The sequence below is a fragment of the Agelaius tricolor genome, unplaced genomic scaffold (assembly GCF_023055355.1).
Source record: "Agelaius tricolor isolate 1412-34295 unplaced genomic scaffold, bAgeTri1.0.p SCAF_1, whole genome shotgun sequence".
Taxonomy (NCBI): Eukaryota; Metazoa; Chordata; class Aves; order Passeriformes; family Icteridae; genus Agelaius; species Agelaius tricolor.
In genome coordinates, this window is record NW_027269261.1 from 58,209,901 (window position 1) to 58,222,296 (window position 12,396).

Genomic DNA, 12,396 nt, shown 5'->3' on the forward strand with positions numbered 1-12,396 from the left:
TCTCCCACTGACTGAAGCTGACCTGGACTTTGGTGTCAATAGAGATGTGCCCTGAGACCACAACATGCTCAGTACTCACTGTTTTGTGCTGTGTTCCTTCCACTTCCTTAACAATCAATGAGAACCGAGGATTTTGAGGCTATGGTGTGCAAAACTCTATTCCTTGCTTATCTAAGTGTGCTGGGAAAAACCTTCTTGGCTTGATTGTTGCCATTAACACCATCGCCAAAAAACTGAAGACAAACAAGATTAGGAGGCCACGCAGGTTTAAGTAAAAAAAGAACACACTTTATTTATCTACAAGGCAGTACATTGTTGTATAAAAAATTAAGTGCAGATAAAGTTGCACCAAATGCTATTAAGGCAGCAAAGTCAGAGGCTGTTATAAAACCACAAAAAAATAAAAAAATAAAATAAAATCAGTGTTTTGCCATATCAATAAAGATCTGATATGGCAGTACAAAGAACCATGTACTTCTAAGAACCTGATTCAGTACACAAGACCCAAGTTAGGGAACAACTAGCTAGACATGGAACAAAAGAGACAACATGAACAAGACAGTGTTCTCCCAAACATATGAAGGTGCAATGCATGCTGTTACAAACCAATGAGAAATAAAACAACACATCCACACAAATAAAAATCTCCCAAGAACAGTGTTCAAAAATATTGCTTATAAAAAAAAGGGGAAAAAATATAAATGATGTAAAAAAAAATTAAAACAAAAAGGTCTGAAATGCTAGTGCATAGTCAATTAGCTAACATCAACATTTGTTTTTTTCCATATAAAGCTCTACTGCTCCTTTTACACTAGCAGCATGTCTACACGCTAAGGTCTGTAGCAGCAAAACACAGTATTCATTTGGCATTTACAAAATTAAATTACTGAATAAAAATATAATTTTTCTCATAAATCTATGTTTCATACAGTAATATTCTTTAAAGCAAGCTAATTACCCACCCCCCCCAACAGAAACACACAATGTATAATGGCCTAGAACCAAAACAGAAAGGAGTATTTCAAGAGGCATGGATGTTTGAGCATTCACGATCTTGATCAGCTTTCCCCTTTTGCACAGACAAGCGTTTGTAGTAATGCTTTTCACTTCGGTATTTTACACCAATTCATTTTGTTCAGTGATTTAAAATATATCTGTGTGAGTACCTGCTCTTTTATTATTACAAAATAAAAATAAAAAATAAAAAAGAAACAAACTAAACCCCACCCCTCACTAGCACATCACTGAAATAACAATACTGGTGTATTAAGTCTGTTTGATCTCAAAAAGTACAAGAAAAATTATCTTTATTATAAGACTGCACTTAAGATCATTAATTACCGATTCAAACTCAATACCTAATAATTTAGGCAAGTATCATTAAAAAAACACAAACTCTTAAGTTGGGTGAAATCCAACAAGAATATATATGCTGAGTGACTAAATGCACTTTGTGCTGCTCCCAACTGTTGTACCACAACAAAGATAGGCTCTTCTCCCATTCATGAAAAGTTCTCATGCAGAGGAACAGGAATTTCCCAGTGGAGGTGAAGTGTTCTCAGAACCATAATGCTTCTCTGTGCGCCGACCCTTTCACATCACCAGAGTCCGGGTGGGGAAGGTGGCCATGTATTTGCGCGCCTGATCTGGCAGAGCCATCTGATCCTCGATCTTCCCGCAGGACACCGGCTCCCAGGTGCTGTTCAGATGCTAAATCAGAAGAGAGAGGGAGAGATTTAGTTTGAATGCTGTGTGATTTATCCATAGTCCCAGCCAAAGCTGGGAACGCTCACAATTAACTGTTCCATGGACAGGCAGTGGGATGTTGTCCTGTCCCCTGAGAAACTGAAATCTCAACACAACAGGCAAAAAAATGTCACCCTGACTTCTCAGTTAGTGACCACAGGGGCAGGTAGCAGATGATCTGCAGAGGGGACACTGCAGGACATCCAAACTTTCCTACTTCTCTCTCAGATTGTATCTTTTCTATAATGCCACAGCTACAGCCTTGCCTTTAATCCTTTAGGAAGATCTAAACGAGAACGTACTTGGCAGGCCAACTTTACAGTCAACAGAGCACAGACAGGCTACTGCACACAGTTAAATATTCAATGTTATGACCACGCACGACTTCCTGGTGAACCTCCAATGTAAAAATGCAGCTGCTCTGTCCCAGAGCTCCCTAAAGGGAGCTGACAAGCTCCAGAGCCCGCGCAGCGCCGCCGAGGATTCCCGCGCTCCGAGCTGCTCTCACCTGTGGGCAGCGATCAGCACCCGCCCAACAGCTCAGCTCCCCTGCCAAGGGAGGAGGGAGCAGGGCTCGACTCTCAGCAGAAACAGCTTTTTAATTATCATGTAAGCCATTTCACTTCTTGTGGTATTTATGGAGGTTGCAGACACCATTTAGTATAATGCTAAAATGAGATAAACCTATCTGCAGAGGGCTGTGTGTGCTGTTATTTATTTACTCACTACACATGTGAGACATTTCTCATTGCCTTGAGCTATAAACAGCAATGAAATTTCAAAGCTCCTGGAATTTACCAGGATACACACTTTTATTTTTTTCTATTGAACTCTCTCACTTAGCCAGTGTGTCTGCCTTTCCACACTGAAACTTTCTCTAAGACCTGAATAAAACCTCTATTATCACACGGTTAGCTGTACAAATAGTCGGCATTCCAAAAATGCACACAGTTGTGCTTATCTTTCCACAAGAGGATCCCAGCACTGCTGAATACTGAGAAGGTGTATGCTCAGGATCCACCAGTAAAGACAAGTCAGGAGAAACCTTTCTCAGTTCTCCATTGCATTTGAAAAGGATCATATTTGCAGCACAATAACTACATTGCTCAAAGAGATGTCCAAAGCCTTCCCAACCTCTAGGACAGTGGATGAATCATAATTAGTGGACTGCAAACCATCTGCTAAGAGCAGAACTGTCCTGGCGTGCCCATGGCTCTTTCTGCCAACTTCTAGTTGCTAACTTTGCAAGAGGATCCTTAAATTATTCTCTGGCCTAAATGTTTACAGAATGCTCTTCTGACTGTAAACAGTGTTATCTGAGACATATGGATAATAAAAGGCTGGGCGACTATGAAATACAGATAATTTCACGCAACATGCCCTAATCAGGGCACCAGAACAAACACAGGGACCGAGGTTCCTGCCTTGGCGGGCTTGCAGTCTAAAAGGGACAAACCCAGTGAATAACTAAGCAAGTGTCTTGGTCCTCTGCAAACTTCTGCTGGGCTTCCCTAGACATGGCTTTCTCTTCTCTTTGTAGGGAAGCTCCAAATGCTGCCTCTTCTCCTGGCTGCCATTTTGCAAGCAAAACTGCTGAACTTCAGTAGGAGTTCCCTTTCTGAAGGAGAACCAGGTCAGGCCTCAAATCCTTAAGTTTCTGCAGTTTTTGTGGGAAGGCTGCATCTGTGAAGTGAACAGACATGCCATACACCTCTTCTCTAGAGCTGTGTACCTTGTGCTGTGGCTCAGGCAAGGGCACATGCCAGAAAGCAGGTGTGACACACTTTCTGTGTGCCACAGACCCCCATGCAACACACCACAGCTCCTTTTATGTTTTGGTTAAACAGCTTCCAGCATCACTTTTTCAAAGCCACCTACTCAAGCTGGGAAACTACAACTCCCTATTGATCCTCAGTGGGACTCAGGCACCTGTGCATATTTTCCCCTGCTGTTTTAGAGGCATTTGCATGAGAAACCAAATTAATGCCTTGTATAAAGCCATTGGTATTACTTAGAAGTTGGATTTGTTCTGTACACTTCAAAAGCAGCTGATAGCTCCCATATATCCATAATTTCCAAGGATAGAAATATGTGTCTAACCAGTATTTCCCTGTGATTCCCCAAGCTTCAATGCACCAGTCTAGAAATAAGAGATCAGCAATCCCTTAAATAACTGAAAATATGTAAGGAAAAGTCCATTTGTCACAGTATGTCAATTTCTGGAAACTATAAGTAACTTCAGGTAAGGAGTGTCCCTATTTCATAAATTAGGCTTAATTGTTAGTATCTACACTGAGCTCTTTGTATTAACAGCCATGTGCTTAGTAGAAAAAAAAATCAGTATCCTGATATCACCAACATCTCAGCAGGCTGCTACATGTCACTCATTCCATGGAAAGCCTGGTCTTCATCTTTAACCTGATGTCAGTGTGGCAGAAGCTGCTCAGGCAGGCAGTAACCTTCTGCCCTCCCACGGGGCTTGGCTGCCCCGGGGAGCACTGGGCAGCAGACACAGCCAGCACAGGAGGACCAGCTCCACCCCTCAACTCCAGCCTGCTTGAAACAACTTCAGCTTTGCTCTAGGGACAGAAAAGTTTTCATCCATGTATTCTTTTCCCCAGAAAATAGCACTATTTACACCTTTTCCCCCCTTCCCTATTGTGACAAACTTATAAAAGGAGGCTAACTTTGCATCTTATTGATGATGGTGAGAGCTCTGCTCCAGTGCAGAAAGAAGCACTGGACCCAAAGAAGTGTGTTTTCTGATGCAGCATATTTACTAACACAGTTTTCCATTCTACCCTTGGGGAACTCAGATAACATTTAAGTGGGTACTTTTAAAAAACATTTTCTGTCTGAAGCAATGACTCCCAGCAGCCAACACAAAACAAAGCACAATGGCTGTGCCTTGCCAGCCCTGCAGTGCAGTGCCAGAGGCACGTGTGAAAGTCATCCTGATGGGAGCAGTTTTCCTTCCCTCCCTGGCAGGGAGTGCTGCGTCCTACAACCCAGGCAGAGTGCCTTGCAGGGTCTGGTCACACACAGCTCTGGGATCTCCTTGTGAAAAGGGTAAAAAGGGATCCCACAAGGCCCCCTTCCACACCAGCGTTGCAAGTACTGACAGGGCTCTGTTACAGGACAGTGGCAGTGCCCCACAAATGTGTCAGAAGGAAAGAGACCCAAGGCAGAAGGCTACAGGCATGCAGGAGAACAGCACAGAACCACCCTCTCCCCCCAGCCAGAACACTCCTGTTGCAGAATGCTCATTGCATCCTCCTGACCACATTTACAGGTCTAACTCTGCAAACCAATGGATGGAAACAAGATCTTTGTAACCAGAAGCCAGAAGGCCTGACCCATACATCACCAAAATTGATGGACATGTTTTCATTAATCCAGTGGATTCATCCAGCCTAAATTCAGTCATCTAAGAGTGAGGTGTTTGTTTTAGCACCTAAATTCCTAGCCAGTAGGGAATGAAAGTGATTTCCAGAGTAAATTCTTCCCACATACACAATTTTTTCATTGCCTCGCAGGGTAGGAGACCAATCTTAATTTTGCTGTCAATTAAAAGAGTTTAAACCTTTTCAGTCAGTACTTCCACTGAATTTTTGTCTTCCAAATGCAACAGTCTCTCTCTTTAAGTTAAATCACGAAGTGGAGGGGGAGAAGAAAGTGTAGTACTACAAGTTCCCATAGGATTAAATTACAGATCCATGGTAGAATTCCAGCTATGTCATTCTCCCTGTCCCTTTTCTTTTTCTCTCTCTTTTTTTTTTTTTTTTTAACCTCAATAATCCTACCAGTACATCCTTCTCCTGGCAGCAAAACTACCTTATTTATCCTGTAATATGCCTTCAACTGCCCTCAGGCAAATCTGAACTGTAAACAAACTGTCAAAGCTGTAACTGGGATATCCAGTTAAAGCACTTTAAATAAAAGCTTGGACCATCTAGAGAAAACAGACCAGAGTAAGGGAAGAAAACAATATGGAAAGGTGCTTTTCTAACAGAACTAGTCCTTCTGCTCTTGTAGCCCAGACTGCCTTTTCATGTGCTGTCTCTATAGCTTAAGAAAGTTCCTGTGTTACAACACCTTTTGTGTTAGAAGCCAATGCCAAAACCAAACACTGCTGCAGTCCTGCGGTGCCGAGCTCCCAAAGTCTAGTAGAAATGCTTGGGCAAAGAACTGTGTTAGAAGACAGATTTTACATCTCTGCTCTGCTGGCAGGTAGCTTCAGCAACTCCAGCAAAGCTAGTGGTGTTACAAACACCACCACTAATTTAGCCAAGCTTTGCTTATTCAAAGATAATTTTTAAAAAGCTAGTGTTTTTAAAATATTTTAAATGCTCAGACTACTAGAAGGTTTCTTATCGTGTTTCCCTACTGCAAAAAGCTGGAATTCTTGCCAGTTTTCCCTTAGATGGTTTAGATTGTCTGCAGAATGTGCCACTGAAAAGAAGGTGTGCAACAGAAATGCAGCACTCCTGAAACAGTAAAACAATGCACTAAACAAAACCATCTCCTAGCAGAATACAATAGCATATGAATAACATGGCTTTCTATTCTGTAAGGATGCAGAACTGGCAGGACAGTAAAGACTAATTAAAAACTAAAGTGACCATAAATTACTTTTTTATCTCATTTGACAAGACAGACCACTATTCCTACCCCTGCTGGCTTTCCTCTGGGGCACAGGGCAGACTTCTCCTAAACTCTGGGGCTTTCCGAGCTGCTCAGAAATGAAGCTTGCTAAATGTGAAAGAATAAGATGGGCCAGCTTTTCAGCTTTTGTTATAAGTATGATACCAGAGCTAGAAAGTGCTATTTGATGGCATTTAATCCTGAAGGTCTGGCTCAGGTAAAACTCCTGCTGAAGATATATATATGAGCTTTCCAAGTAAGATGAATGGACAAGAGATGGAAGTGGGCTAAGCATCTGCAACTCATATTCTTCTCCTCTCCAGTTATCTTTTTTTTCCCCCCACAGATCAGAATACATTGCTGCAAATGTGACTAATGGTTAAGTTGTCACTTTTCTTCCTGAGAGATCATCACCAGCTCAGGGCAGCTGTAACTTCCAATCTGTTTGCAACCCAAATTCTGCTGACCTGGGAGGAAAACATGCAATGACTGGCCTGTAACTTTGAACCTTCTCTGGCTCCCTCAGCCATGGCAAGCATATTTCCTTCCTATGCACATCACTCACTGGGGACAGAAGGAGCAGCACAAGTGAGAGAAACCTGTGGGGCTACCTTTCCCTGCTGTGCAAATCTCAAACACAGCGTGCTTCCCCCTCTCCCTTGATTAAACAAAGAAAAATATGAAATTTCAGGACCTTCTTCCCCCAAAAAGCCATGGAGGAAAAACAGAGAAAGCCTGATGTTGCAGGAGACCATGCTGCCTTCCTGGCCATTTTGTCTCACAACCAGCTGCAAATAAAACAACACTTCATTTTTTTAAACTGAGAAAATTAAGCTTCATGACAGCTCCAACACTTGAAAAAAGGTTAACCAAGTAACTGTTTTAAAATCCTTTAAACTTACACTTTGAAGAAAATGGCTACATAAACCGCTGAAAGTCAGGAAATTCGAGCTGAAATGTGTCAGTCTGTGGTTAAAAAAATGGAAAGTGACAGGAGCTAGGGGTTGAAGAACATTCTCTTTAGCTTGCAGGGCTTCTACCTTGTGTTGTTTCCTTTGTTACTGGGGGAAGAAGATATCAAAGCAGTGCTATTTTCTTAAAAGGCTCCATTTCATGGTGTCTTTTGATAGCCTGCAGGGTTAGGTGGAAGGTCTGTGATTTAGCCTACTTTTCCATCTGTTAAAATGTCTATGTTAGGATAGTTTGAATTATGTACTGCTACTGCTACAGAACATAATGTGAAATAAAATTTAACTTTTACATAGGAAGGGGCCAGAAACAGAGAGGTTTTTATGTAACCTCTTACAAGGCAAAATTAGAGCACATGCTCAGTACAGATCATCTTTTTGTCTTGGTATTGGAGTATGTTATCCCAAAATCTTAACCCTTGGAAAAGTTGCTAGTGAGACCAAAATGTCCCTGACATGCAACTAAGTGACAAAAACACAGGGTGCAAAAACACAGGTTTTCACTAACCCCATGAATACATAGCAGAAATATTTGGGATCCATGCAATGGAGAGTAAGTCCACCCCAAGGCAACATATGGGTTTGGTGAGACATTCCTGTTCCTGCCAGTCTGATAATACTCAATGCACAACCATGAGATTTGTCACATAGTACAGAAGAGCTGGCTGAACCTCCACACCTCACCAGGAAGATCTTACACAAAACTGCCTTTACATCCAATGTCTTGGGGAGACCTAACAGGGGACTGAATGAGGATAAAGCCCAAACTCTTCTTGGATCTATGGAGGCTTCTCCTCCCTTTCCTCTATACAACACTGACAGCACCAAATTCCAGTGAGTTTGGAGCTACCTGACCTCACATGCCAAATGATGCAACATGCTGTTCCTGCTAAGTGATGGTGAATCATATTGTGCTATCTGATATGGTCATCAGCTGCTATTTACTAAATGGCATATGATCAGTCGTGTACCCTAAATGCAGTAAAAAATATCATTAGAGATGTGTTTGAACATTTGCTACTCTTGCCTTTGGAGTTTAACAGTAAAGCAATAAGTAATCAAGGATTTTGATCAGTTTATCCCCAGCCAAATAGCTTTGTGTAAATGTAGTGCAAATTATTAAAGCAATGGAAAACTGTGGGCTGGTAAATATACTGCCTCCCTCTTTTCTAAGTTCAAATTTAAAAGAAAATGGAATTTTAGGAACCAAGCATATTTAAAAAACCTCTAAGTTTAGTGCTGTCTTTGTTTCTCTCTTCCCTTTCCATGCACAGATCTCTCTTCCCTTTCCATGCACAGATCCCAAGGCACAGAAATTGCTGTAATTCTTTCTTGGACTGAAGTCAATGAGAATTTGCCTAAGTAAGAACAGTTGGATCAGGCCCAAAATATTAACTGCAGCAATGTCAACATATGCAGACACAATTAAATTTCACCCACATGAGTTCCCTCATGCTTGATGTCTACTTTCATGGGATCAGTGGATTTAGTCCAGTTACTTGTTTGTGTCCATGCATGTGCTCATGTAGGAGGGTGAGACACCAAACTCTAAACCAGGAAGGGCAGAAAGCATAGGACAATAACGTGCTAAAATCTGGTCATGTACAGAAAGCAAACAGTAAAAACAACAACAAGCACAAAGAGAAACGTTTCCCATGGCTGTGCACCCTTTAGACATGCTATGCCCAAGGCACATGAGTCCATTTACACTGGGGTGGAGGAGGGGAGGCATCAGGGACAGAGCAGCAGCAGTTTCTGGTGTGAAACAGAGCCAGACTACACATCCTTTCCAAGCTGCACAGGGCCACACTGCTCCCCTCTGACATGAAGCCAAGCAGCTTTGCCATTCCTTTTAACCACCACACCAAGTCCAAACCAGAGAGTGCAGCCATTGGCAGACAATACTGCATTGTTATAAAAAGTCTGTATTTCATTCTGAAAAAGCTGTCTGTGGCACCATCACAGAAACCCCAAGCCTCATTCTTAATTTAAGATTACATTTCAGCTGAAAAGCTCAATGTTCCACCAGCAGAGAGAACAATTTTACCTTCATACTAGTACACCAAGAAGCTGCCTACTAACTATTCATTTTGGGGCTTTTTACAACTACTTTTTCTTTCAGTTCAACACACTTTAAACACTGAGAGGAGTTGGGAAGTCCTTTTTAACTCAGTTCCTACTTAAGAAAAGGTCGTCTTTATCCAAACAATGAGCATACCTGACTTTTAACATGGTTTTCCTGAGCAAGGACTGAAGAATTGAATCCAGAATGATCCACAAATTGACTCATGTAAACTTCCTGAACAAAATCAGCATGAGTGAGGACAGAAGGTTAAACAAGCCCTTTCGTTTATAGCAGCTTGTAAAGAAAATATTTTTAGATAGCAGGAAACATAACACCGGTACACCAAAGATCAAAAGATCCTATTTTACAGACCTCTCAGATCCTTCTTTTTTATTACAGCCAGAGTGCAGGCAACTACCACTAACAGGACAACACACAGCCCTAGCTACCTGAAAATCTTGTCCTAAATCTGTGAAGGAGCCCAGAGTTTGGCTGTTGGGACACAGCAGGGCTGAGCTCTTGGGGACCAGCAGCCTCCTCCCACGCACCCACCAGGGAGCTCCAGCAAAGCTGGAGACCCAGGCTCCTTTGCCACGAGGCAGATCTGAATTCAGCCCCTATATACTGCCCTAGATCAGGGGCAGTGGATCTGCAAACCCTTCTCTTGGCTGTCTACCACAGTGCAGCCAAGAAACACAGCTCATGAGGGAAGAGCAGATAAACAATACTGAGAGTGAGTCTTTGGCCCCTACAGACACCCCCATGCCAAGGGGAGTCCTAGTCCCTGCTCTCCAAAGCTGTTTTTCATCAAATGATTCTGCAGCACAAAATACAAGCCTACTCCATGGCAAACTGTGCCAAATGGGACATGTAAAATTTTACTATCTCCTTTTTTAATGCCTGGCTAGAAATGCCTAATCAAAGCCAGCCTTTACTCATTCCTTCATACTGTAAATAAGCCCTAATGTAAATTCTGGAAAGAGGGAGTAAAGAAAGGATTAGCCACGTGGACTATCTGTCTGAAAGTCAGGAACTATGGAGTTACAATTTCCTTCCTGACAGTGACTCACCCTGGGGAATAAGACGCTTTCCTTTATTTCTTCCATGTGGAGATGGGCTAAAAAATCACTTAGTCATCTACCTTGGAAATACAGAAATTATGTTTTGTTTTCTGAATGACTTGCTGTGGGTTTCACCTAAAGTACACAAGAGCTGCCAAACTGGTTGCTAATGACTTTGGTGGGCTTTGGATCAGCCCCTGTGCAACAGCTCTGTTTTAAAGCACAGCAAATGTCTGTGTTTGTTAGCACTTGGCAAAAGCACAGACCCATAAACTCCAGCCTCACATGTGACTTACATTACAACAATTACACATTTAGCTCTCACTGGGGAAAGGCCATCCTGCTGCTGGGCTGAATGGGCAACTCTGGCCACACCCGTGCTAGCCAGGCAGTGCTGGAGTCTCTCCTCTCACCCAAGGCCAGCCACAAATTCTGGCCACCACCACCACACCACTCAAATCTCCAAAACAGCAGTGCCACCTACAAAAAGGTTATGGAAAAAAACCCCTTTGGTCCACGTTAATTCTCAGTCCTACCAATTCCACACTGCACCCAGCTGAGTTACAACACCCCACACACAGGGCTGGGCCCTGTTTGGCTTCCTGGCTCTGCTGCAGCCACTGTGCCCTCATGCTCCACAGGCAAAGTGAGATCCTCAGCCACATTCATCTGAACATTTCATTCTTCCATACCCGAAACTGAAAATTGGTCTGTGAGAAAGCTATATATATATATCTATCTATTTTTATATATATATGGATGCATATATGTATTTCCATATACAGAGGATACTTTTATCAAAGAATAATTACCTGTAGAGGACTAGCTAGTGGCCTGTTTCTAGGTACTGCAACTGTTTTGTGAAAACTGTCATCATCTTCAGACACAGGCATCTTTAAAATGGAACTGGTAAGAAGATTCTGAACAGAAAAAGAAAAAAGAAAAAGGTTTTCAGCAACTCATGAGAGCAATGTGAATTGGAATGTATTGTAAGTAAACTCAGGCTGAGTTCAGAAATTGCTACACTGGGCACAGCCACAGGTGAGGAGCAGACCTCAGCCTGGTGTCCCTGGGACTTGGCTTTGCAGGAGCATTGCCCTGTGCAGAGGTCTTCCATCCAGTGAAAATCCCAATTTCAAGAGTAACAGCAACACTGAATAGTCCATAAGCCCTGGCAATTATGCTCATGCAAGGCCTCCTTTGGAAAAATCAAGAGAGAGTGTCTCTCTCTTTCACCAGTTTTTAACTCCATGATCTAGTTAGTAATTTCTGCACACAGGTGCAGGCATCCTCCAAGTGCACGCTCTTCAAAGTCTGTGGGCTGCAAAATGACTGCAACTTCTGAAACCTTCTATTGGCATCAGAGTGATAATTAAGAGTAGCATTTTGCTTTTTATGCTTAGTACAGGAAAATGACACCGAAATAAGGAATAAAGCCTACTTGTGAAGAAAATCAGAAAAAATATTCTTTTTCTCTTGCATTTAAGAATCGAACAAGGATGTAAACCAAAGAATTCCTTTGATGGTGTGAAAACTTACACTTACTGGCACATCTTCCATAGCAGACCCAGGTGTAAAGAGCTGAGTGTTCAGGTTTTCTCCTTCCCAGTGATTTGAGCAAAAAAAATTTCCAGCTTTATCTGTTGGAGACTCCACCTGAAAGCAGAAAAGGCATGATTCAACCACCACATAACTGACCAGGAGATTTCTGTCAGTTGCTTAACAAATTGAAGAAATATTCTTCACAGAGGTGCATAATGCATGTTTACAGTAACATCTTTTACAGCAGCCTTGCTCTTTGCAGAAGAAAAAAGTTCAAGGTTCTCCAAAAAATCCCCATCTAATAAAACTTTGAATACTTGCACTCAGTGCTCTGTCAGTATTCAGGAGTTTAATCCCCTAGAAAGGATTG

The 12,396-nt window shown here is 42.2% G+C and overlaps 1 protein-coding gene across 6 annotated transcripts in view; it reads right to left on the reverse strand.

Moving 5' to 3' along the window:
• Positions 1–266: 266 nt before the first annotated feature.
• Positions 267–12,396, reverse strand: part of MYB (MYB proto-oncogene, transcription factor) — a 28,169-nt gene continuing 16,039 nt past the window's right edge. For 3 of the 6 annotated variants that reach the window (XM_071436169.1, XM_071436160.1, XM_071436131.1), the window contains 3 exons: positions 12,030–12,140; positions 11,297–11,404; positions 267–1,710 (listed from right to left, as the gene is read on the reverse strand). In XM_071436169.1, coding sequence (XP_071292270.1) covers positions 1,594–1,710; positions 11,297–11,404; positions 12,030–12,140 — 336 coding nt within the window. In that variant the 3' untranslated portion in view covers positions 267–1,593. Of the gene's footprint in view, positions 1,711–11,296; positions 11,405–12,023; positions 12,141–12,396 lie in introns of all 6 variants that reach the window. The other 3 variants (XM_071436141.1, XM_071436151.1, XM_071436123.1) reach the window with 1 other exon arrangement.